The 27,488-nt window shown below is 37.2% G+C and overlaps 1 protein-coding gene across 1 annotated transcript in view; it reads right to left on the bottom strand.

The window, feature by feature from the left end:
* Nucleotides 1-2,471: 2,471 nt before the first annotated feature.
* Nucleotides 2,472-27,488, bottom strand: part of LOC129216441 (aquaporin-7-like) — a 46,767-nt gene continuing 21,750 nt past the window's right edge. Inside the window, exons 4-8 of the mRNA XM_054850656.1 lie at nt 24,085-24,222; nt 21,291-21,406; nt 5,499-5,716; nt 3,090-3,226; nt 2,472-2,591 (exon numbers count right to left, since the gene is read on the bottom strand). Coding sequence (XP_054706631.1) covers nt 2,560-2,591; nt 3,090-3,226; nt 5,499-5,716; nt 21,291-21,406; nt 24,085-24,222 — 641 coding nt within the window. The 3' untranslated portion in view covers nt 2,472-2,559. The remainder of the gene's footprint in view (nt 2,592-3,089; nt 3,227-5,498; nt 5,717-21,290; nt 21,407-24,084; nt 24,223-27,488) is intronic.

Raw genomic sequence — 27,488 nt, 5'->3', positions numbered from 1 at the left:
GAGTTAAGAGGAGGTTATGGTGGGATCATAAACACATTAGTTTGTTTCCGTTACATTTATGTCCTTCAAAAGATAAATTGAAATAACATTAATTATCATAAAAATAAAAATCAGCTGCAAGAGGCGGGTAATATGAAAAGTGTAGGGAAGTTGAAGGGTGAGGATGAATATTTTTCGCATTCTAATTCAAAAGTCCTGTAATTTAATTATTCTTTAACAATGTCATGTGAATTTCAGCTGTAAGAATTATTCTTTAATATTTCATTCAGTTTTACACATTTTCTAAACTTATTTGTTTTTACTCTGCACACTTTCATACTGCAGTTCTAAAATTATGTTAGCAGCAAATTACGTTTATGCATTGTCTATAAATGTATTCGTCATAGTTTCTTGTTGAAGGTATGTTTAAAAAAAATATTTTAAAAGTTTTTTTCAGCCGATTAATTTGCAAAATTTGGCTGATTAATAGGTACCGCCGATTAATGTTTGGCTTGTGTTATTTAATGAACATACACCATTCAGTCTTTTTTATTTTTTATTTATTTATTTATTTATTTATTTTTTTTTTTTTTGCGTTGTATTGTAAAAATAAATAAAACTTCAATTTAAATGTAGATAAAAGCTATTGATTCCTTTATATGCATAACCATGTTAAGTTTTTTTTTTAAATTTATAAGTCTGTTCTACAAAATAACTATTGTGTATTAGCAATGCTTTGAAACTGAAAAGTGCTTAACTGCAACTGAAATATGGTGGACATGACATGATTTCTTAACAGACTATTGGGTTATCCATCATATTTTTGCTTTGTTTAATGGGTATACAAAGTAGTGGGGATGATAGTTACTGCGTTTAAGACAGAAAAGTGACTGATTAGTGCTTGAAAGAAAAATTTCAAGCACTAATTTTTTAAACTTGTATGTTTTGAGGCATTTCAAAAAAGCAATTACTGACTGTAATGTTTTCATTGCTTTATAAATATCTCTAATATATGCACAACTTTCACATTCTTATCATTGAAATAACGTTAGTATGAAACCATGTCGAGAACACCATTTGTGTGTAAATGGAGAGAATTCCGCTTGTCTCCAGATGATCCCGCTTATATAACTTGCAGCTGAGGTATGTCTATTCAACAAAGTATATGTAGCATGATTTAATATTAATACTATTTAAACGAGCTGATGTGTGCATCACATGACTTCCTTTTGCTCCAATTTTAATGTCATTTTCCCATTATTGGCAATTTTAATGTGATTTAATAGTTTACACTCTAAATATCATTACCAGTGGCCAAATTAAAACCATATTTAAAAAAAAAGTGTTGAAAAATCGTCACATTTGTCGCCAACTTGGCGACCAAAAGACTGGCGATACATAGCCAAGTGTCCGCCAAATTATAACCACTTGAGTATACATCGAAATTAACAATGATTTCCCCCCCCCCCAAAAGGGGCAAAAGACACCTTTAGAAACAGCCGAATGCAACCAAAAGAGAAGGTGTACAACTAGACCCCACTAGGAGTCTACGTACCAAATTTCAACTTTCTAGGACATACCGTTCTTGAGTTATGCGACATGCATACGTATATACTGACGTCAAGAGAAAAGTCGTTGTAATTAACTAGGGGAATGTCAAAATGGATACTTCGGGTTTTTATACGTTCTTAGGCACTTATCCGCGTGTGGTCGGGTGGAAAAAAAAAATTCAACATTAATTCGGGGGTGAGCAAAATGGAAATTAAGGGCGAATTTTGAGTGAAAATTTTTTTCGCGAATACAATACTTCCTTTTTTGTAAAAGGAAGTAAAAATAATTGAGACTATTTTAGATACTAATTTTCTCGTTTGGCGACTATTTTGCAGACTATTTTTTCACTTAATACGCTACTAAAACGACTATCTTTAGGACCATAACTGAGTGGCAGCTCCGCGATTTTCATGAGACAAACATGCTAAAGTGGAAAAAAATGTCCGAATGTCTCGAAAATTTTTTCGATGTATAGAGATTTTTTCGATACGTAGAAACAATTTTTCTATGTAATGAACATAGAAATTTGCTGGGATTTCGATATATGGAAAATTTTGATATGTGGAAGTTTGATATATGGAGTTTCGACTGTAGTTTTAAATGCAAAAAGTCTTGAATAGGTTTTTCTAAAAGCATTTTATTTGAAAAAAAATGATCATTTCACATGAGAGGGGGGGGGGGGTGTATTTTATTTATTCAATGAACTTCCTTTAAGTTCTTAGCACGGGCATCGCCCTGCGAGTACTGCTAGTTATTTATGAACGTCTTCTTAGTCTTACTAACAGTTATACTAAATGACACTTGCGTGTAACGTTATGTGTTTTATAACATTAAAAGCACATAGATTTAAAATCAGTTTTTAAATGTTAAAAATCAGTGTGGCTACAAGTACTTATTTTTGTTTCGTAAAAAAGAAATTTCATGTAATGATAGGTTACCGTAAAGAGCGAAAGGAATATTATTACACAGAAAGTTGAAATATAATTACAAATGAAACTTTGTTTCAACTACTTTGGTGTAGTTAAATACTTATTTTGACGTCAGCTTTGCCTCTGACATAGCTGTAAATGAAAAAAGAAAAATTATTTTCAGGATTCATTCAAATAATGATAACAAAATACTCATTTGAATATTATAAGCATTTTAAGCATATGAAAAGCTAAATTTTAAGAAATTTTAATTATATACTACTTTGTTTAAATATATGTGTAATGACGTTTCAAAACTTGCTATACTCATTTTAACAAATTTGGGTAAGACTAGTTTTGTTTTGGCGTTTGAATGTTATGTTGATAGTTTTGTACCAGCAATCAGTTTTTAATATATATTTCCTAATACTTACATACAGTCTTAAAGTAAATGGGTGCAATATTTCAAAAGAACATGTGAAAAAGTTGAAAAAACATTACTTAAGTTCAACTTAGTAAAATATGGGTATAGTAAGTTTTGAAATGTCATTACCTGTTAGTTGTTTTATTCATTGAAATATAGAAATTTTTAAAAATACATTTCATTTTTTTTTCTAGATTAAAACTAGTCATCTGTTTAATATTTCTTACCTGGCTCTTCGCAATCCTTCCCCAGCTCTTTTTCAGGAAAATGAATTTCTATTGCAAGATAATAAGCCCAAGCTCCTAAGATGCAGCCTAAGTGAGGTCCAATAATTCCAATCCAAAAGTATCCGTAATTTCGAATGCTGCCAAAACAATAAAGTAACAATCAATAACAGGCAGCATTAAAGGCACATCTCTGTCAAGGTGGGGTCCATATTCTCAAGATTGATTAGAAAATGTAGAGGCCTGTACAGAACTATACCTACAATGACTTCTAACGTTAGTCAAGTTCGCCTCTGTACGAAACAGTTGTGGCGCTTGGAAATGCCCGACGGGGGGACAAGCTTGCCCGACAGGGGATCATAGATATATTTTTAAAATTTCTAAACTCCCCCCCCCACATCTTTTAGTTTTTATGATACATTTAAAATAATCATTCTTATCTCTAACAAAACGAATAAAAATTTGGCATTTGTAGCCTATTTTCCTTAAAAGTGAAATATATTTATTGAAACTAGATTGAATGATAAAAATGTACCTAATTAAGTTGTAAACAATAGTAGAGATACACAAAACGAAAATATGAAATAATGAATGAAATTATCAATGCGAAAATGGGCTTTTGCAATAAAGGCAGGTACTTCGCGAGGTCATGAAACTGAAGAGGAGGGGGGGGGGTATAAAATTGACACACCACCGCTCCTTTTTTTTCAAACGCATGCATTAGTACAGATCCAGCTTCTGATGAAGAAGATGGAGATTGGGGGGGGGGGGGCAATACTAGGACATGAGTAAGCAAATAAGGAGAACTGCCTTATTTTTTGCGGAAAAAGAAAAACAGTTATTAAAACCTAGTTGAAGAATCTAGGAGCTATTACTTTTAATTTTTCGTAATTGTTGTTGTGGTGGTGTTAGGATAGGGAACATTCGAGGGAACTTCCCTAGAAATTTTTCAAAATTGAAGTCGCAAACACGCGACTGTTGGTCATCCTTGGGAATAACTTAAAAGTAACTAAAAATAGGGATGGGTTTCAAAAGCACTCCTCGAGTAACTTTTCGAAATTGAAGTTCCAATAACGTAATTTTAATCAGTTTTCAAAGTTTCCTCCGGTAATTTTTCAAAATTTTGGACATAAAACTGGAGTTTAGACGATCTTAAATGATATTTGGGGGAAGGGCGCTGTTGGAAATATTTCGAAATTTGAGTATAAAAAACGCGACAGTGACTGAAAATGTTTTGAAAGTCAAATCCAAGAAACGGAATTTTAGACGACTCAGGTGATGCCCAGAAATTTTTTCGAAGCTGAATTCTCAAAAAAGGCGATTATAGGTCTTCTTTGGTAACATTTGGATGTGGTTGAGAGACACTCCCCCTGGCAGTTTTGCAATATTAAAATGCAATATTAAACAATCATCGATGTTGTTAAGGAGAGGAATTGGAAACTCTCCTCAGATTTTTTCAAAATTGAATTTTCAAAGTGGTTTTAAGTCGTCTTTATCAATTTTAGAGGTTATGGATGTAGTTCAGCGACTTCACCTCTTGTCCACAACATTCTATTTACTAGCAGGAAGCCTTTTAGATTTCCTTTTTTGTACAAGCATAGAGGTATTAAGTTTTTCCGGTGACCCCCCGGAATCAAGCCCAAATCGTCTGGAAGAGTCTGTTTCAATGAGTTTCAATTCTTCAAACATTCAAGTAGTGTTTCGTGATGAACACTCCTAAGGGTATAAGAGAAATAAAATGCTTTTTTTTTAAGCGCAGAAGGAGATAATGGTTACTCAGGCCTTCCAGTGCGGCTGGACCTTCTTTGAGTTAAGGGAAATAAATTCTTGGAAGGAATAGATCAAAGTGTATGTTTTCTATAGGGGATGTACTCCGTCCCTGCCGCAAGCTAAAAATGAAACAGACTACTCATTACCGGAAGTCTGTCACACCGCGTTTTTTGTGGTTTTGACCATTACGGTATAGCCGCTGACAAGTTAGGATCAGTTATGCCACTGTTATGGGAGAAAATTTAAAAAGAACTGATGTTTTATTTTCAAGAATAATGATTTAAAAAATGAGATTGAAGCAAAATTTGCCTCGCCTAAAAAATTTGCCGCCCTAGGAAGCTGCCTACTCTGCCTATTGGGAAATTGGGCTCTGAATAGACGCGTCGATTTCCGCTAGTAAACCAGATGTTTGCCTTTCCATACAATCCGTGGTCAGACAGTATGTGATTTTTGCAACAGCATTTCACATAATAGGCCTTCAAAAATTTGGGACAGAAATACAAAATTAAATTGAAGATCGACAAAATTCACGCACATCCATTTATTTTCGTTCTGGAACTGATGCAGGAATTTGACCTAATCCACAAAAAGTATTCTCCGGTAACTTTTGTATTTTCCAAGGCAAGATGAGCATTTACGTACCTGAAGGTGAGTGTACCCCATCCTGCTATGACAGTGAATATTCTAGGTGGAAGATCGCGAGCCGGATTGAGAGGAGCCATGCAGTTGAGGCCAAACGCCAGCAACGTTGTCTGTACCATCAAGCCGATGAATATAGCCTCCAGATACAAAGGGAGATGCATGTTCTTCTTATCAACTACGGCCATGATAATGAACATAACCAGGAAACCTGCGATGACCTGAGGAGATACGGTAAGCACTTAAATATTTCTTCCAACTCAGCAGGAAATTCAAAAATATTACCCCATCAAGAATTATTAAGGGCCCGATTACGCCTATATGGGGCCCATAAAGATTCTTAACACCCCCAATTAACCGAAATTCATGTTGCTCTGATTTTCATTTAACTGACAACGGTTGTTTAAAGAGCGAAATTTTCGTCATCATAGTTAAAAATCGTCTGCATGTAGATTTTATTAATATTTTGTTCAGGGCTTAACATTAAAAAAGGGAATTTTTGTGTAAAATTACGTTTTTTCTGGAAAATAATACCGATAAAAATGAACTTAAACAGTAAACTTCATCCAAGTACAAATTTCCCAGATTACTGATAAGATTGAAAGGAAATAAAAATATTTACTTTATACACTGTTAAAAAAATTTCCTGAAAATAACGGATAAAGTACCGGCAGCAAAGTTGCCGTAAATATTACGTTTCCGTTAAATTATTTTCCGTGACTTAACAGAAGTTCCATTTCTCATTTCTCCGTTTACTTCTGTTCTTCCATTTATAAATTTTCCGTGATTTAACGAAAATTCCATTTCTCTTCTTTCCGTTGATCTATTTTTCCGTTTTTAACTTTTCCGTTCATCTATTTTTCCGTTTTTAAATTTTCTGTGTCTTTACAGAACTTTCGGTTCTTGATTTTTCGTTGCGCTATTTTTTCGTTTCTCATTTTCACATATTTTACTGAAATTTCATTCTCGTTTTTCTATCCTATGTTTAATAGATATTGTAACGGATTCGGTGCGACTTCCACTTTCTTGAAATGAAGACACAGTTCTTGATAAAAGCACAGGAAATTTATTTACACTATGTACAGGAAAGATCGTCAACAACTGCTAAATTATTCATCAGCAATTAAGCAATTATCACACAACACCGTAAACTCAACGTTTACACACGTATTTACATCCAAATACGGAAACAACACAGCGAAATGCCTCGCAACAGAGCAAAAATGCTCTCAGTTCGAAATCTCAATCGAAACTCTCCTGTTTATCACGTGGGACGCCTTTATAAACATCGAAAGAAATCTCTCAAATATTCCACAACATTCTTTCGGCTTCCCGAAATGCGTAGACCGTTATCAATGAAAAGAAAAGAAAATAGGGTTCGTATACTTTAGCCGAATGAAAAGGGGTTGTATATTCATTACGGGAAACTATTTACAGGTTACGTTACTACAATAATTACTATTTACAGGATTTGTAACATTGCCCCCTTCCTAAGGACTGCACGTCCCGGGCAGTACAATCCCCAGAAAGGGTGCCAAACTTCTATCACAAGTTTACAAATATACACATTAATTAATAACTAACAGATACAGAAAACGCAATAATAACAAGAAATATTACTAAACATTAAAAGCAAAAATTATCTACAACTTTTATGTGATCAACCATGGTTGCTTACGTAATACTCATGAACTATGGCCATAGTATGGGGCTAACCGATCATAATGTACAACCCTAGGTTTTGCATTAGGTGATTTTTGGATCCTCACTACGACGTCATTTAGTCGGTTAAGGACTTTGTAGGGTCCATCCCAATGCGACTGCAATTTGGGTGAAAGACCTTTCCGTCGGATGGGATCCCATAACTAAACCCTGTCGCCTTCGTTGAATTCATGTCCAGTAGACCTTGTGTCGTATCGGGTCTTCATCTTCTCCGCCGCGACGTTGATTCGCTCTCGTGCGAAGTTATGAACGTCTTCCAACCGGGCCTGGAGATCCTGGATGTACTCCTCAGGCGATGCATCCGGAGGACGACCGAAGACGAGATCACAAGGTAGCTGAAGCTCTCGTCCGAAGAGCATCTGAGATGGGGCATATCCGGTAGTCTCGTGGACAGCACTGCGGTAGGCCAGCAGGAACAAAGGTAGCTTCTTGTCCCAATCCTGTTGATTTCTGGAGACCATAAGCGAGAGATTGTTCAGGATTGTGCGGTTAAATCTCTCCACCATGCCGTCCGATTGTGGGTGTAGTGGTGTTGTCCTAGTTTTCTCAATTCCGAAAATTTGACATAGGTCCTTAAACACAGCAGAGATGAAATTCCTCCCTTGATCGGAATGAATCTGCAAAGGTGTTCCATATCTCGAGATCCAATGTTGAACTAGAGTCTCTGCTACGGTGGTAGCCTCTTGATCTGGAATGGGATATGCTTCCGGCCATTTGGTGAAGTAGTCGATGGAAACAAGAATGTATTTGTTCCCATCAGCAGTTCTTGGTAGAGGACTCAGGATGTCGATCCCAATTCGTTCGAAAGGAGCTCCAACGTTGTACAGATGTAGCTTCCCTCTGCTTCTCTTCTTCGGTCCTTTACGGGCAGCACAGGCGTCACAAGAATGGCACCACTTCTCCACGTCATCCTTCGCCTTGCTCCAGAAGAAGCGCTCCCGAACCTTATTGAGGGTTTTCAAGACACCAAAATGTCGTCCAGTCGCACTACTATGTATTTCTTTCAGAACATCTGAAATCCTTGATCGGGGAAGTAGTAACTGCCACCTAGATGTTTTGCCGTCGTCAGATTCCCATTTTCGGTGTAGCACGCCGTTCCGTAAATGGAGTGAGTTCCATAAAGCCCAGTATCTTTTTGTTGCACGACTAAAGATGGAAACGTCCTGCCAGCTAGGTCGCCGACTGTCACTCTCCATGAACTCCAAAATTGGTTTTATGTCGGGGTCTTCAAGTTGATCTTTTCGAACTTGGTCGTCACTCCATGGATCAGGTTCTGAAGATGTTGGAGTCACTGTCACCTGATAAGCAGCAGGGCTAGTCGTTCCATACTGTTTCTCGATTCGGGAACAATAGTGGCAGTTCTCAGGACAGTGTCTCCTTGATAAAGCGTCAGCATTACCGTGAGATAACCCTTTTCGATGCTTGATCTCCATGTCATATTCCTGGAGCCGCTGTATCCATCTGGCTATCTGGCCTTCCGGATTTTTGAAGTTCAAAAGCCAAGTTAATGAGGCATGATCTGTCCGAAGCAGAAATTTTCGGCCGTAGAGGTAATGATGGAAGTGTTCTATAGCTTTCACTATGGCCACTAACTCCTTTCTGGTGACGCAGTAATTTCGCTCCGACTTTGATAAGCATTTGCTCCAGTAAGCGATGACATGTTCATTGCCGTCAATTTCTTGGGATAAAACAGCTCCGATGCCCTCGTGGCTCGCATCAGTGTCTAGGATGAAGGATTTTCCAGTCTGAGGATATGAGAGAATAGGCGTTGATGTTAAAGCCTCCTTCAGTCGTAGAAATGTATCTTCGCATTCTTTGGACCATTCAAACTTTTGCTTGCTCTCCGTCAGCTTATGCAAAGGTCGTGCAATGTTGGAAAAACCCTTTACAAACTTCCTGTAGTACGTGCAGAGCCACAGGAAACTTCGCAGCTGACGGATGTTTTCGGGACGACTCCAACTCTTGACCGCAGATACCTTTTCTGGATCGGTTTGTACACCCTCAGAAGAGATGATGTGACCAAGGTAGTTCACTTCCCGGAGGAACAAATTACATTTGGACGGGCTTAACTTCAGATTGGCTTCCTTAAGTTTTTGCAGCACTTTCCTAAGATTAGCCAGATGTTCTTCGAAGTTGCGTCCCACGATGATGATATCGTCTAAGTAGACCAGACAGGATTCGTTAGAGAGTCCTCTTAACACTGTCTCCGTAAGACGCTCGAACGTAGCTGGTGCATTGCAGAGGCCGAAGGGCATCACTTTAAACTGCCATAAGCCTTGTCCAGTTGTAAACGCTGTCTTCTCTCGGTCATCAGGGTGTATCTCAACCTGCCAGTAGCCGCTCTTCAAGTTCAGGGTCGAAAACCACTTGTGTCCGGAAAGAGTGTCCAAGGTGTCATCTATCCATGGAAGAGGGTTACTGTCTTTCTTGGTGATTTCATTCAGCCGTCGGTAATCGACACAAAATCTGGTGGAGCCATCTTTCTTTCGGACTAGGACGATGGGAGAGGCTCAAGGACTGGACGAGGGTTCGATGACATCATTCTCCTGCATCTCTTTCAGGAGGGTCTCAACCTCTTCCTTCTTGGCGAACGGTAGTCGTCTTGGATTTGGATGCTGTTTAATAGGGGGCTGTTCTCCAGTGTAAATCCTATGCTGCGTTAAATTCGTACGGCCAACATCCTCTGATGTAGATGAAAACAGATGCTTGAAGTCGTCCACCAATTGTTCCGTAGCAGTTCTTTGATCTTTCGATAATGGCGCACTCCCAATTAACTTCGATGTCAAGGACTCAGAAGACACAGTCTCGTGGGAATTGATTCTTCTAATGATGCAGTTTACTGGAGTACAAGTTGCTAACACTTCACCTTTCCGGATATTCCTTGGCCTTTCACTCACGTTGGTGACTCTCACTGGAAGTACATCCTTAGAAAGGTCCCCAAGCGTAGATGCTACCAGCACTGCTTTTAGGCTATTGCTTAGGTTAGGGTATTCAATGAGTCCAAATCGAAAACTATTGCTTTCTTCAATGGAGCCAGGTATTAATGATTCTGACCTTGAGGGAATCGATAAATCTGTTTGGACTATTATTTGATGAGCGGATTTTGCATCATTTTCAGCGTTGAAGATGGCTATGTCTTCTCTCATCGAGTGCAGTTCATTAGTCTTGAAGTCCAGGGTGAAGTCATGTTTCTTTAAAAAGTCCGATTCCGAGAATGAAGGGGACCGTGATATCAGCGACGAATGCCGTATGATGGTAGATGGCATTCCCAAACACTATTTCCAAGTCCACTTTACCTTCAATCTCGATTTTGTCACCTGTCACAGTCTGGAGACTTACGCGTGGCGAGGTCCACAACAGTTTCAATCCAAATTCACGAGCCACATCTGTCCTAATGATTGTCACATTGGCTCCAGTGTCGACAATCAATCTGCAGGGATTCCCATTTACATGTGCGTAAATGAAAAGTCCATTACTGCCGCTACTAGAAGAGGAAATCTGCAGAGCTCTGGTGGTGGTGATTTCCTTCTCTCGCGTAGCTTGGCTAGCCGGAACACTCCTTCGCAGATGCCCTTCACTACCGCATTTCCAGCACTTCTGCTCTTGTTTCTTTTGAGCTGTTATGCTGTTCAGATGTCTTGCCAAGTCACCGAGTTGTCTCTCAAGTTCAGCGAGGTGGGACGACCTGGAATCAGACTCATCAGTTTCCTGAGTCCGGATTAGATGGCGATCCACACGGGTTGCTTCTTTTGCGGCCTCGTATCTCACCGCATATACCAAAGCGGATTTCAAGTCGTTTACATTCGCCATCCGGAGGGCCTTCTGGATCTCAGGATTCCGAACTCCGTCGATGAAGTAGTTGAGTGCCAGGTTGTCTCGAACATCCGCAGGACAGTCGCAAAAAGCAAGATGAGACAGTCTCTCGACGTCCGCCGCTAGCTCTTGCAGGGTTTCCCCGGTTTTCTGGAAACGGGACTTCAACTGGAGTCGGCTGAAATCTTTCTGGCACTTCTCACCGAAGCGAAGCTCCAACGCAGATGTGAGGGCGGCGAAATCCAGGCGCTGGCTGTCCGGAAGGGTCTGAAGAATGTCCGCTGCGTAACATCTCAGGGATGCTGCAAGATGGTAGGCCTTGGTAGCAGAGTTCCATCCGTTCGCTTCCGCCACTATCATGATTTGAGTTTTGTAAACCTGCCACGAAGTTTTCCCATCAAATGTGGCAAGTTTAATGGACGGTCGAGCAACCGATATGGGAGCGCCAAACTGTACAGAGCTGCTTTCCGCGGTCGCCAATCTCTTTCCATGTTTTTAATTTTCTCATCCACATGATTTTCAACTGTTGCGATACGGTTTTCTACTGTTTCAAATTTTTCATCAAAAGCATCAACTCGATGCTCTATCTCATTAAATTTATTTTCCATCACAGGCTTCACCGAAGTAAGGTCGTTTTTAATTTCCTCTTGGTTAGAAACTAAATCATTTTTCAGCACCATTAAATCACTTTTCCATTGTTCTTGATTAGCCGCCAATTCATTTTTCAATTGTTCTTGATTAGCCGCCATATTATTTTTTAATTGTTCTTGATAAGCCGCCATATCATTTTTTAATTGTTCTTGATTAGCCGCCATATCACTCTTCACAGAGTTGATTGCGTCAAGAAGTTGTTTTAATTGTTCATCCATTGCGCGAGTAATCACCATAAAAATAAAGTCCACATTCAAAAAGTCTTTATGAAAAAATGTCCAAAGTCACACTTACTCCAAGAAAGTCCAGAAGAAGCCCCACGTTGGGCGCCAATTGTAACGGATCCGGTGCGACTTCCAACTTTCTTGAAAGGACGACACAGTTCTTGATTAAGAATACAGGAAATTTATTTACACTATGTACAGGGAAGATCGTCAACAACTGCTAAATTAATCACCAGCAATTAAGCAAATATCACACAGCACCGCAAACTCAACGGTTACACACGTATTTACTTCCAAATACGAAAAACAACACAGCGAAATGCCTCGCAATAAACAAAGCTAATACACTCTCAGCACAAATTCTCCATCGCAACTAAACTTTTTATCCAGCATAACGGCTTTTATACACACCGAAAAGAGAGCTCTCAAACATTCCACAAGATTCCAAATGCTTCTCGAAAATCGTAGACCGTTATTTTATTTCTCTTCCTTCGCAAATTTCATCAATGAAAAATAGGGGATCGTATACTTCAGCCGAATGTATAGGGGCTGTATATTCATTACGGGAAACTATTTACAGGTTACGTTACTACAATAATTATTATTTACAGAATTTGTAACAGTATGTTTTTTTATAAAATGTTTTTAAAGGATTATGCATTGAAAAATAACTATATTAAAAAATGCATGCATGCTACACTTTACAAAGTGAAGTAGTACTAATAAATTCTCTAAACGTTTAGCTTTGTAGTACATTTTATTCCCCCTCTTTTTTTTTTTTTCTTTTCTTCCAGTTCAAAGAAATTGAATATGAGCAAACACCGACACAGATTACAAGAAAAGTACAGAAATTACATTATACTCTGCTTAAGACATTGAGAAATTACCTATTTTTAACATAGTCTTTGGGTCCCTCGCCGCCACATTTCCAGCACTTAAGTGATTGTCCATTTTGGTACTTGGGAGCCGAAGTCCTTTTGAGGATTCCTGCAATTTCTTTTATTTGCTTTTCCAGTTCAGCAAAGCGTGACGAAACCGGATCAGGCTCATCAGTTTTCACGCCGCGGATTGAATGGCGATCCTTGCGGGTTGCTTGCTGGGCGGCCTCCAACTTCATCGCATACACAGCGGCAGAACTCAGGTCTTTGACATCCGCCATCCGTAGAGCTTTCTGGATTTCCGGATCTCGAACCCCGTCGATGTAGTAGTTGAGTGCCAGGTTGTCTCGAACATCCGCAGGACAGTCGCAAAAAGCAAGATGAGACAGTCTCTCGACGTCCGCCGCTAGCTCTTGCAGGGTTTCCCCGGTTTTCTGGAAACGGGACTTCAACTGGAGTCGGCTGAAATCTTTCTGGCACTTCTCACCGAAGCGAAGCTCCAACGCAGATGTGAGGGCGGCGAAATCCAGGCGCTGGCTGTCCGGAAGGGTCTGAAGAATGTCCGCTGCGTCACCTCTCAGGGATGCTGCAAGATGGCAGGCCTTGGTGGCAGAGTCCCATCCGTTCGCTTCCGCCACTATCATGAATTGGGTCTTGTACACCTGCCACGAACTTTTCCCATCAAATGTGGCCAGTTTAATGGACGGTCGAGCAACAGATGTGGGAGCGCAAAACTGTACAGAGCTGCTTTCCGCGGTCGCCAATCTCCTTTCCATGTCTTTAATTTTCTCATCCACATGATTCTCAACTGTTGCGATACGGTTTTCTACTGTTTCAAATTTTTCATCAAAAGCATCAACTCGATGCTCTATCTCATTAAATTTATTTTCCATCACAGTCTTTACCGAAGTAAGGTCGTTTTTAATTTCCTCTTGGTTAGAAGCTAAATCCTTTTTCAGCACCATTAAATCACTTTTCCATTGTTCTTGATTAGCCGCCATATCATTTTTTAATTGTTCTTGATTAGCCGCCATATCATTTTTTAATTGTTCTTGATTAGCCGCCATATCACTCTTCACCGAGTTGATTGCATCAAGCAGTTGTTTTAATTGTTCATCCATTGCGCGAGTAATCACCATAAAAATAAAGTCCAAATTTAAAAAGTCTTTATGAAAAAATGTCCAAAGTCACACTTACTGCAAGAAAGTCCTGAAGTAGCCCCACGTTGGGCGCCAAATTGTAACGGATTCGGTGCGACTTCCATTTTCTTGAAATGAAGACACAGTTCTTGATAAAGCACAGGAAATTTATTTACACTATGTACAGGAAAGATCGCCAACAACTGCTAAATTATTCATCAGCAATTAAGCAATTATCACACAACACCGTAAACTCAACGTTTACACACGTATTTACATCCAAATACGGAAACAACACAGCGAAATGCCTCGCAACAGAGCAAAAATGCTCTCAGTTCGAAATCTCAATCGAAACTCTCCTGTTTATCACGTGGGACGCCTTTATAAACATCGAAAGAAATCTCTCAAATATTCCACAACATTCTTTCGGCTTCCCGAAATGCGTAGACCGTTATCAATGAAAAGAAAAGAAAATAGGGGTCGTATACTTTAGCCGAATGAAAAGGGGTTGTATATTCATTACGGGAAACTATTTACAGGTTACGTTACTACAATAAATACTATTTACAGGATTTGTAACAATATAATAGAAAAATAGTTAACTATTCAAAAACTATTATTTTTCAATTTGTATTTATTTTTTAACTATATTTTAAGTGAAATTTTTGCTTGATAACTTACCTTTCAAGCATCTATCTCGAAATTTGCACCTTCAGATGAATAAAAATAATCGAAAAGTACCAACAAGGAAATTAGTGGATTTGAATATAACACCAATTTTTGATGCTGATACTGTTCGATATTTCCTTCCACATCCCCTCGTACATATTCTGGCGTGGCATGGAAAAGCATACATGAAAAATAGTTTTTTTTTTTTTTTTTTTTTGCAGAATGAGTCAAATAAAATATCATTAAAAACCGGTTGACTTTATCATGGAATAATATACCTAATGGAGAGTACCGCATACGAATTTACTGTGTTTAAAAACAGAATCATTAACATAAGCGTGAAGAATTTTTTGCTCAGATGATGTATATCCCCTCCACCCGGTGATTTCCGCATTTTTCCCTCATTGGAATAGCAACATAGATTTTTAGTGCATGAGCATTATACTTAGGCTAAACATATCAATCAGTTCGTTTTACCCGAAATGTTTTTACAAGAAACTTGCAATAATCTCAAATAAGTTGTTAGATGAGATCCTAAGGAAATAAATTAAATAATTTATATTTTTTATTATAAATGCAATCCCGAAAGGAGTAAAGCATGTTTCCAGATTTCTAAGTAGTCAAAAAAAAAAACTTATTCTTGTCAAAAATTGTAAAAAAAAAAAAAACCTGAGTGATTTTTTCTGTCTTGCTCGCACACCACGATAATCTCCGGTTGATACGAAATGTTGGCCATTTAACGTTTTAATGACTTTTAAGAACACAACGCATTAGAGCAAAAACAGTAACTTTATAATAGTTCTATAAATTCTAAATCAGCTACCATCGGAATTTTATCAAATGCATATTAACAAGAAAAATACATTTGTATATTAACATGTACAAAGATATTCAATAATACTTAAATGTGACCAGCAGTGCTAAATTTAAGTGTCTCCATTGCATCTGTACACAAGTAATCCAATAGCCTTTATTTTAAATGGATAACACGAGATCCTAAAACTATTCTCACCGCTAGAACACACAATATGACTAACGAATAGAATTGTTCGAAGTATTGAGCAAAATAATACACCGCAATAATATTCTAATACTGACTCAGTAAAACACACATCAAATCACCAGGGCAATCAAAACACATCTGCCTGTCTGAAAATGGCGCAAACATTTTTCCAAACTTGCAAAGCCCAAAGGCGTAAAAACAATTTCGACATACGAGTATATTACTTTCCAGACATGAAATAGCAAGCTATCTATTTTGTCTACGACATCTGAGTTGTTATTCTAAATAAGCTTTTAATTAACAAAATGTAACAGTGCGATTTAATAAGCACTATCAAAAAGCGATGTTTATCATAACTTGAAGGCTAACCAGAATACTACTAACAAAGTACAGCACAGCGGCAACCCTAGAAATGGAAAAATTCTGTTTTCGTTACTTCCTTTCGTGATATTTCTGTTGTTGTAAGGAAAAAATACGCTTTGAAGCATTACAGAAATATTCTGTTAAAATCAGTCAGAAAACTACCTGAACTTTCAGGTTTTTTTTAAACAGTGTACTCTGCAAATAATATTTAAGATAAGTGTACTGCTGGATATCAGTCATAAATCTTTATCTTTATCGCATCCAAATCACCATTTCCTTTTTTATGAATACGCCTTACCTATTCTAGAAAATCATATATGACGGGTGCAAATTTCTTGGCCATTTCCATTTTATTCCATGCGTAGAGACAATAAACCCAACGAGTAGGGTCCTATTGCGATTCTTGATTGCGAAAATCATTCACTTGAATTCTAAATTCAAATGAATTTTTTTAGCCTACTTTCCCAGTAAAAGTCAGAAAAAGAAGAAAAAAGCATGAAAGAAGGCTGAATGCATCTTAAAAATATTGCGAAAAACAAAAAAATGTCAAAAATAATTAAAATAATTAAATAAATATCGAAAAATTAAAAATTGGAAAGTAGGGTATTGAGATGGGGAAAAATGTCTCTCGGTCTGTCTGTCGGTCCGTCGGTCTGTCGGTCTGTCTGTCTGTCCCCCCCTAATAACTTTTGAATGAATAGTCCGATTCGAAAAAACTTTTTTTTGTTCGAAAGATCTCGGCGAGGACAGCTCATTCCCATATTTTATTTTTTGATTTGAACTATTTTTGTTCAATTTTGAACAGTTCAAAAAAACTTAACATTAGTGTCTACGGGGAAATTCAAGGCAATTCCGAACTGTAAGGCGAATTTGCTTCAAACAAACTTTGTAGGAAAAAGCTTTTGATGAAAAACTTATATGTAAAATATCTTTTTGGTTTGAACAATTTTCCGTTCAATTTTGAACAGTTCAAATCCCTTAACAATAGCGCCTACGGGGAAACTGAACGTCAATGTAGATTCTGTACTTGAAGGCGGATTTACTTCAAACAAATTTTGTTGGAAATAACTCTTGACGCCAAACTCCAGAGTTCGACTCCGAGAATTTAGGGGCACTTGACTCCAACTCCGACTCCTGTGCCCGACGATTAATCGGACTCCGACTCCCCGACTTCGACTCTGACTTCGTAGCTTTGGCAAAAATTTATACACGGAGGACAAATGACTGACTCCGATTCTTAAATATTCGACTCCGACTCCTTTATCTCAAAATGAGATTGACTTCGACTCCGACTCCGCAGCTATGGTTTTAACTGTGAAATAATTATTGTTGATATGACTTGCTTTTATTTTTACGCTAAAGTTTCAATTTAGGTACTCAGTTTTTGGCGAATAAACTCGAAGTCATTTATGTTTCTACATAAAGATATGCGCAGACGATTTTTTTTTTTTTTTTTTTTGACAATGAAAATTATTTCTTTAAGTTGACATTTTATTGTTTTTGTTTTGTTGAGCAATCACGATTGCTTATTGTTCTCATTTGATCGTTTTTGATGTTCCGTGCCTTTTTCAGCTTGAACGAGAAGCCTCTGCAGCACCACCGCCCACCGTCCTCTGCAGGCGGCGCGGCGCGGCTGCTCCGGTCCTGAGCTATCCGCTTCTCTTGGTCGGAGGCGTCCATCTCCTACACACACGCACGCTCACACACATACACACACACACACAAGCCTACGTGCATACATACAGGTTTACGCACACACACAAGCCTATACACTTACACACACAACTATGCACACGTAACCACCCAGGAGGAGAGGCAGGCTTGGGAGGGGGGGGGGGCAGGACCTGTTTCTAGAAACAATAATTCCAATGAGTTGGGTCCTGTCTCAGTTCGTGATTGAGAAAAACATAATTTGAATTCAAAATTTTAGAATTCAAATTAATTTATTATTAATTTTTTTTTGTTTCGTTTTGGTAAGTGCATTAATTCATTTAAAAAAATGTTTTTGGCAACAGGGGAAAAAGACGATTTTTTTTTAATATGATGTATTTATTTTAATGAGCTTATTAATTTTAATTATTATTTTTTCGTTTTGAAAGCTGTTAAAGATTTTTTTTAATGGAAAAAAGTGTATTAGCTGCTTTGTTTAAAAGTGGCTGCTATTTTATTTGCTTTTTTTTTTACGCATCTAATTTTTTTAGATGAGTGAGGAATATTTTATTCCTAGAAATCAGCTTAAAGTATTTTAAAAATATGTTTCAAAAAATTTGCGACTTTAGCTATTTTTGAGAATATTGTTCAGGTACTAGAAAGTAGTATGGGTATACGGGAAAGTTGGCTCGTCTAGTTCTAGACAGAACTTCTTGCTTTTTTTTTTTTTTTTTTTTTTTTTGAGCAGTGACAAATTTTTTATTATCTTCACTTGACCAAAGTTGATGTAGATCTGATTTTTCAGATTACCATGACAAAGGTTGTTTTTAGTTAGCAAAATTTTCATCGTCATAGTTACAAATCGTATGCAGGTAGATTTTAAACTTTTTTTTTTTTTTTTTTTTTTTTGATGTCTTAACTCAGGCACACTTCACATTTAAAAAAGGGATTTTTGTGTAAAACTGCGTTTTTTTCAGGAAAAAACATCTATATGGATGAACTTAATAGCAAAACTGCATTCAAATACAACACTTCCAAACTACTGATGATTCCCATCATTTAAGATTGATAAGAAATAAAAATACATAACGTTTGTAAATAATTTTTATGATAAGTGTGCTGGCGTTTATCAGCCATAAAATCTTTATATTTATTACTGCAACCTAATCACAGTTTCTTTTTTTATGGATATGCCTCATATTACCTATTCTAGAAAATCATCAGTCATAATGACGGTTGCAAATTTCTTGGCCATTTCCATTCTATTTCATTTGCAAAAAACAAGAAACCCAAAGAGTAGGGTCCTATCGCAATTCGTGATTTGAATTCAAGATGTAACAATTCCAATGAAGGCTGGATGCTGTATGTTTTTTCCTTTCTTTCTTTCTTTCTTTTTTTTTTTTTTTTTTTTTTGAAAAAGAGCTTTAATCGATTTGTAAGTGACTAACTTTGAATTCATATAAAGAAAATATGCAAATTTCATGGAACCCTTGATTAAACTTCGTGGAATCGTTGGGTTCCGCGGAACACAGTTTAAGAAACACTATTTTAGGAGGTGCGAAATGATCATTTTACATAAATTGCGTTGCGTATTTGAGGTAAATTATTTTTTCTTCGGGGAGCAAGCCATTCCTTTTGTATTTGTAGTGCGGATTTTAATTTAAAACTTGTCTTACTAGATGGAGCGGAATGATCATTTTATGTAAATTGCGCTGCATATTTGAGTTGAATTCTTTTTTCTACGTTGGACGGGATTTTCCTTTTGTTCTAGGTAATGTGTCATAATTAATTACGTTCTTTTTCCTCAAAGGAAAAAGGAGAGAGTAGGGGTTATGTTTGAAACTTTTCGTTAAGAAGATCGGATCGCTAATTGATTGGAGTTCGTGCGCTAGATCATCGGCTGGGTTTCGGTAGCTTGGTCACTTGGCAAGATAGGCAATGGCATTGGCAATAGCAATGGCAATGGTGGATATTTTAAAGCAACTGTTAATGTAATATAATGCTTTTTATACCTTTGGAGAAATACTTAAATTTCAAAGGAACTTATACTGTTTTTATAAATGGTGTGTGCAGGGGTGGGGGTTCATTTATTCAAGGGTTTAAAAAGGTTTCTAGAGTCCTTTAAATTCTAAGCGCGGGCATCGCCGTGCGGGTACAGCTAGTTAGAAAATAAGTAGCATCAATGAAATTGTGAAAGGATGTGCCACTGCGTCCAGGAAGCCCCATAGCACCTACAGTCTTAAAATTTGGTACAAAACTGCTTCGAGTACCTTTTTTTTTTTTTTCAAATTTCGAATTAAAAGGAAAAATGCAATTTTAATGACGCTACGTACATGTTTTGTGTTACAATTTTACTTTTGAGGAGTGTATGTACTTCATACCAGTGGCGTGCCGCCCATGTACCAGAGAGACTAGGCTGGTCCCTTAAATATTTGCCCCTTCAAAAAAATTACCTCGCAGAATAATTTATTAAGAAAAAACGTGAGCAGAAAAACAAGTGTATTAGAAAGCGCTACTTCTTTTACTGCCCCTCCCTCCCTTTCTCCCCTGTGTGCGACGTCTTAAATGGACTTGTCAGAGGGACTAGCTCTTAAGAACCTGTTTCCCAGATCTCATATAGTAATAGCTTTGTTAGATCCTTGGCGTTCGCTCGAAAGCTTATTTGATTATTTCATGCATTTTTTAAACCAACGGATAAATTTTTGTTCCCTTACCTAGTGTACAGGTTTCTATGTGAGCTTCAGGAAACAACAAATTCACTAGTCAAAGTTATTTTCCTGCGTTCATTGTGTTTTTCTTTTGTAATGGAAGGGGACTCGGTCGAAAAAACAAGTCCCCAACTGGACGTAGTTGAGGAGCATGCGCAACAGCACAGACTACCCCGGAGCTAGGAAGAGAATTGCTGCCTGCTGGACGTTCTCGCAAACCGTTCGTTCGGAGCTTTGACTTGACCAAGAGAAAGCTCAAATAATTTCACAGAGCAGGCCTACTCCTGACCTAGCAATATCTGCGAAGCTAAAAAATTACAATCAGCATTTTTAGAAAGATTACTTTGAGACTGTTAAGTGGCTGACTGCTTGTAAGTCAAGAAAAAAAATATTTTGCTGGCTCTGATTCCTTTTTGAAAAGGAAAAAGGCGTCTGGAATGCCAATGGATTTTCAGATATGAGCAATTTCCACGAGGCAACGATTCGTCACGAGAAAACCCAAGGACACTACCAAGCCATTACTCAGTTGAAAACTTTTGGTAAAACTCGAATAGATTTTCATCTTAGTGAGCAATGTTGCTCATCAACTTTGAAGCATAACACTGAAGTTGATAATAATAGGGAAGATAATATATCTATAAATCCTGTTACTTTTGTGTATCGTAATTTACCGTAACCAACTAGTCCCCTAAAAAATATTGATCTGCACGCCACTGCTTCATACTGTCCGAAAAGAAGTTGTTGAAACAAGTAAAACATGATCACTATTAAGCAATAAATAAATACCTTTGTGCCGAGGAATAACAGGAAATATCCAACGTTGTTTAGCACAAATAAACAGATTTCAGAATACACGTGTTTCGAGGCTGAATTGAAAAAGGGGTTCTTTGAAACCTCGAAACACGTGTATTCTGAAATCTGTTTATTTGTGCTAAACAACGTTGGATATTTCCTGTTATGATCACTATTGCTTACTTCTCCAAGAAAACAGTTCCAGATGCTGATTCCATCTTTGGGATAGGTAGCAAAGATATGGGCTGTGCGGAAAAGCCCAACAACGGTTCTATCTGGATCGTAATTGTTGAAAGCATCTGCAAAAGAAGTTTCAAGTATCAGTTGTCAAAACCACGAAGGAATGTAAGTTTATTAAATATCAAGCAGCTCATTGAACTGAGAGTGGGAAACAACTTTAAGCCCATGAATGCGGTATCTATAATTAGGCCTGCCCAGATTTCTGAAATGTTCAACCAGGACACACCGTTCAGCGTCGCGAGTATGCGAGTATTCAAAGGGGCACACAACCCCGGCTGGTTTTTAGAGTGTTTTAAAAGGGTAGTTCATTCTCAACGCTTTGAATAAATGGTTACTACATATGAACCTAAAACGAGGGTAGTAACGCATGATACAAGCAGGTAAAAAACATTTTATTTCTACATCTTAATATTAAAAGTTACTTTAGTAAGAAGAAACACTTTAAATGAGGAATAAAAATTTTAACATTGTGTATATATTTCATTGGAAATGACTATTTTAGAAAATCCTTTTTGGTTTTAATCTTGTCGTAAAAATCCTCACAATCCGATATTAGTTTTACAAATCAATGTTACAAATAACAATGCAGTAATTAACCGTAAATAATCCGCCACAGTTAATTATTTTTAGACTTTTCTGGTCATCTCTATTCAAATTTATTTTTTTCCGGGACGTGAAGTAAACCGGCCCGGGACACCGGGATTTTGTCTGAAATCCGGGACTGTCCCGGTCAAACCGGGGCATCTGGGAAACCCATCTATAATAAGCTGCAGACTTATGGACAAGAAATGAAGACATTTTATGTATTTCTCAAATGCTGAGTCAATTGGCCATTAGGTCATTAAACCACGGGCTTTCCAATATCTCTCGGCAACTTAATTAAACTTAGTGCGGAGCAATCATCCAGATAAGCAGCGTCCATGACTTGTCCACAGTTACATAAAGTACAATTCGGCGAATTCATCAGGTGAAAACTGTACAAAGACAATCGTGTCCTGTTAAAAGTATGATTACAGGCACAACAGCAGCTCGAGGAGAATTTGGGATACAGTGTTACGCCCCTCACAGTTTTCTCCAGGGTGTACCCTCAGCAGCCTGGGAAGCAACTTGACGAAACGCATTTCTGTAAATTCTTTTAATCTCAAATTTAGCAAAGTGGAGTGGCAAAGCTCCGCAAGACCTTTGGAGAATACTAGTTTCTTTCTTGGCCAAGAAGTCAGCCTTCTCATTTCCGGGCAGACCACAGTGGGATGATATGCCCACTGAAAAGCTACAGTTTTCCTAATACTCCTCAGGAGTATTTCCGCAGCTATGTATACGAGAACCCTTAATTACGAAACTACAAGGAGAGCGGGTGCACCACGAGGAGGCCTACTACGTTACACCCCAGAAATGAAGACATTAGAAGATAATTGAAAGTGTTACCTCTTGTGAAGAGAAATCATGAATATCGCATTCATAGGATAGATCGTATCCAACGCATGACATAGCGTTACTGCCTTTTACTGTCCAGCCATGAGCAGGGCCGACGCGAGGCTATTTCAGCCTAGTCGAAAACTAGGCGCCCGGCTTGGAGTCCAAGTAGTGTAAATTTTACAAGTTTTAAGGGGGGAAGGGGCAAGGAGGCCGGCAACCATAGTGCCAAGGAGCCCGCATTGGCTCTTGGCGGCCCTGGTCAGGTGGCAAACGAGATCATGGCATACTCTGAAAACGGTGGTTGGACCAAGAAGTCGAAACAGGCTTTTAGCCTAGTCTCCTTGATGAAAGATTATGATGATGATAAGTCGAAAAACTTCTCAGGAAAGTAGACATTTTTTACTTTATAAACATGTTCGATTATTTCTCTTTACAAAATCACAACATTTTTCGCGTTATTTGAAAGATGCAGCACCAAGAAATTTATTCAGATCATAATATTATAAGATCAAACTGCGCAAAGCTGTACTGAAACTATAAAGCTAGAGACTCCTAGCTAGTCACACGTTACTTGATGAAACTTCTTTATCTAAAAAATACCCCAATTTTCATTTCTGTAGGCAAAGAAGGTTTACCTGAAAACCAGGCAGACAGTAAATTTGGCTCGCGTATTAATATATTTTAGCGATTTTTCGTAGAAAACCTCACCGTGAAATGAATGAAAGCGTCTTAATTCTTTAACTTTAAGCTTTCAATTGAAAGTAATGGATAACGTTGCTAATTCATGAATAAAAGGGGAGAAACATAGACTCTGTTAATAATTACTTTTCAAATTCTGCTATTTATCGAATTGAACTAATTCAATCACATGTATGCAGCCTTTTTCTCATAAAAGACTAGCTGCGTATTTGTATTTTCTGCCAAAATATCGTCCTTCGATGATTTTTCACTGCGAAATTGTCAGCGGAACGAGTATTGTTAGTTAAATAAAATATTCATGTGGCGAAGTTTGGCAATGTTCTGAAACTTTGTTCTGGTAACCTCCTGACTTGTTCACTTGTGACGGCAGCAGAGAAAATGAAAACAGCTACTGAACGTCTTTTAAAGTTATTTTTTAGACCTGAAAACTAGTAAAAATTAATACTCATCCCATGCTTTCGACCATGCTTTTTCAGAAAAAAGTGTTTTTGGAAAAAGGAAAACAACCCATTCGTTTTTTGATATAATTTGCATTGTTCATAAAAAATTGGTTCCCCCCCTTTCCCTTGAAAACTTCGAAATGACGGGCCTGGTTGTAGCTGCAGGAAATACAAATACTTACCATAATAAGTTAAAAATACGAAGACAGATGCTATGAATCCGCCCAAATATTGGCCAAGAAAGTACCAGAAGACTTTCCTCAATGGAAGTTTTTTTACGGAGGCAAAAGCAAGTGTCACTGCTGGATTGATGTGACCTCCTGATGAAACAAATATATTTAGTTAGTGATCTTCAGTAGCGGATTTACCATGTCGCAATTGCGAAGGGTTCACATGTTATAAATGCCCCAAAGGGGACCCAGACAATTTTTTTTTAAGTGCATTTTCTTTTTGTTGCAAACTCATTCAACTAGTTTTGGATTCTTGGCATTCTTAAAGTAATTTTTATCAAAAAATATTTTTCCGACGATTAATCGGCAAAAATAGGTCAAAGCATTTTTTGTGTGTGAGTATTTTTCATCCACCTTACTACCAAGAAAATATGATTTTAGTGCATAAGTAGTCTGGTTAGATACAAGTATTAAGTAAACAATGCAAAGTTAGATTTTTTGGTTTGAGGCAAAATGGGGATAATATTTTGTACTGAGTATATTAATCGAAAAAAGAGAAAAGCGTATAGAAAAGACCGTCTCCAAAGTCAGACTTCGAGAGAGAAAGGATTCGAAAAATTGTGTATTTGTGACAAAAAGGAAGAAAGACGTAACAAGAAGTGTGAAAACACACATTTTGGTTCAAATGAAAACATGTAAAGTCAACTGAATAAATTTTTTATGTGTTTTTCATCTTGCGGTAATTTTAAAAGGGTAAAAACAACCTAACATATCAATCAACAGTTTTTTTTTTACGCCTTTAGGATATTAGTTTTAAAGTAAGTAATTTTTATTTGTAGTCACATAGAGAGACGTAGAGGACTAAAATCCTAATAACATTTTTGTTTTGTTGGTGGAAGTGGTTAGGGATTTTCAATTTGAGAAATTGAGAATTGAAAAGAAAAGCCAAAAGTTTTAGTAGCACTTAGGACATTTTTAAACATTTGATAAAGGTGTGTCTTATGCCGAAGAACATACGTTTTTGACAAAACTCATAAAAACAATTTAAAAAAGAATTCTGTAAAATTGTGCGTGATTTAATTATGACATTGTCTAGGATTCTATTCTCTTTCCTGTAGCTCCCGAAACATTTCTGCAGAATCTCTATGTTATATAAATATCGATTGCATATTCTGCATTAATATCGGCAGAATTATTTTGCATACAACCACTAAAAAAAAGAAATGTCTACAGAATTTCTAGATTCTGAACTCTCTTTTACGATCGATACGAAAGTCCCCAAAATAAGTTCTAAGATCAGACACTTTCTGTTGATCACGTACAGCTTTAAAAAAGAGTTTGTAAATCTTTATTTCATGAAAGGAAGCTGTTGAAATTAAAAGCAAATATTTCCCGCGAGCAGTTATTTGCGGTAATAAGTTTATCTTCTCGAATCATCCAAAATGAAAGGAAATAAGCCAGAAATTGGGCAGTTACATTCTTTCTCCAAGACGTCTGCAACTAGAGTTTTTTTTTTTTTTTTTTTTTTAGTCCAGCGTCTCGTGTAAGGACAAATTTCTCTTCGTTGTGTGTAATAGCTCAATTACGAGAAATGAGCTGAAATCGCTCACTTCCTGCGACTCGAGCATTACTTGAAGGGTATATGATTTACGGTTTCACTCTTTAAGCATTATTTTCCTCTTCTGTGATTTGACAGTGACTTCAGTGCGGACGCGTCTGAAGAGGCTCAAATTGAACAACGAAAATTTGTCCTGAGAAGTGTTCGCAATGCATTTAAAATTTCCGAAGTGTCAGCTTGAGACACAAAATTCCTTTTTCTCTATTCCCTTTGCATTTAAAAATAAAAAATATCTTAATATATAAAAATCTTCTGTGCGGACGTTTGTCACCATAAGGCTTTTAAGCGGTTGGACCGATTTTGATCAAATTTTTTGTGTGTAATTAAGTTGTGGCAAGCATGGTTTCGAAGCCCGATGGATCGAATCGGAAACGTTTTTGTTAATTAATTAATTAATTTAAACATTGGATGGTTATATCTCCCAAATGATTAATATTTATTTTAACCAATTGTTGAGCGAGAATTGAAATACATATTTAACCCGTTGCCAAAGGACAATACGAAAGCCTGCTCTACTTTTTGTAATGAAATTTAATACTGTGATATGTCAATGAGAACAGATAAAACGTAGAGAGAGAGAGTGAATCCTTTTCATTTCTTGAAAGCAACGATTTTAGGTCCAGTGATAAATTTTAAAGTAAAGTACTGTGTGTGGAAGGTTTACGCAAAACGTGTGTTCTGTCGTCGTAGTTGAACCATGTGACCGGATCGGTGCTTTAGGTTTTCCGAACCAAATGATAAGAAAGTACAGAACCTAGCAACATTTGTTTCTCGGTTGAAATCCATCTGAGTTTTGGCACCAATGTCAAGAATACTTTAAGGATTATCAAACAAATCAGTACATTATTAAAGGAAAAGATGATGGAATGTAAAGACGAAATTAATTTTATTTTCGTCGAGATAAATTACAAGAGAGTAGTTCTGTACCCAATCAGTGCAGTGGAAGATCTTTATCTTTGGTGGAAAGAACAAACTAGGCAATATATGAAGTTTTAAAAGTTTTCGTTAAAAAGATCGAGCAGCTAATCGATCGGAGTTCGCTTCACGCAGTGATCGGCTGAATTACAGGAACGTGGTAACTTGGTGATTATGATTATAAACAATAGAGTTGCGAGAACATTTGTTTACATTTTAAAGCTACTGTTAATGTAATTTATTGTATTTTTTGTTTGTTTGGCGAAATATTCCAAATTGCAATGAATTGTTTTTCGTATTTAAAAAGTGTTTAAGTCATTTTAGTTGAAGAATGTGTTTATTTTGCATCGGGAGGGGGAGGGGGAGGGGCTTCGCTTATTCAGAGAACTCTTTTTACCTTTGTCATTTTTTAAAACCATATCTTTTCGATTGTTTTATCCTTTTTCATATGGGGAATGTTGCAGCGGGATTTCCCGTTTGTTCTAGATGGAAAGTTAGTTTTTTACACGTAATATCTGAGAACGCTTTTTATCCTTTGAGTATGACTGAAGGAACAAACCATCAAGTGCGGGAGAAAAAATAGTTAATAAAACAACTGCTCAGCATAAATTAAGTTGTAATAAATTTCCGCATTCTGACACCAAGCAGCTTAAAACATTTTCTTTTTACTTATTTTTTTCAACAAAACGATTCGAACACTTGACAGTTGATTGAAACTTTTTAACTTTTCTATGTACAAAGTTTGAACACAACAACGTCTGTCGGGTCCTCTAGTTTAATAATAAATATCATTTGTGGTGTAATGTTAAAACGTCTTTGTTTCTTCAATTTACGGTTCCTCTTTTTTTTTTTCGACTTTTGCAAGGGTTTATATTTCATAGAG

Source organism: Uloborus diversus, chromosome 2 (genome assembly GCF_026930045.1).
Source record: "Uloborus diversus isolate 005 chromosome 2, Udiv.v.3.1, whole genome shotgun sequence".
Lineage (NCBI taxonomy): Eukaryota > Metazoa > Arthropoda > Arachnida > Araneae > Uloboridae > Uloborus > Uloborus diversus.
The sequence above is the reverse complement of the archived record's forward strand: the minus strand, read 5'-3'. Positions and strand labels throughout refer to the sequence as shown.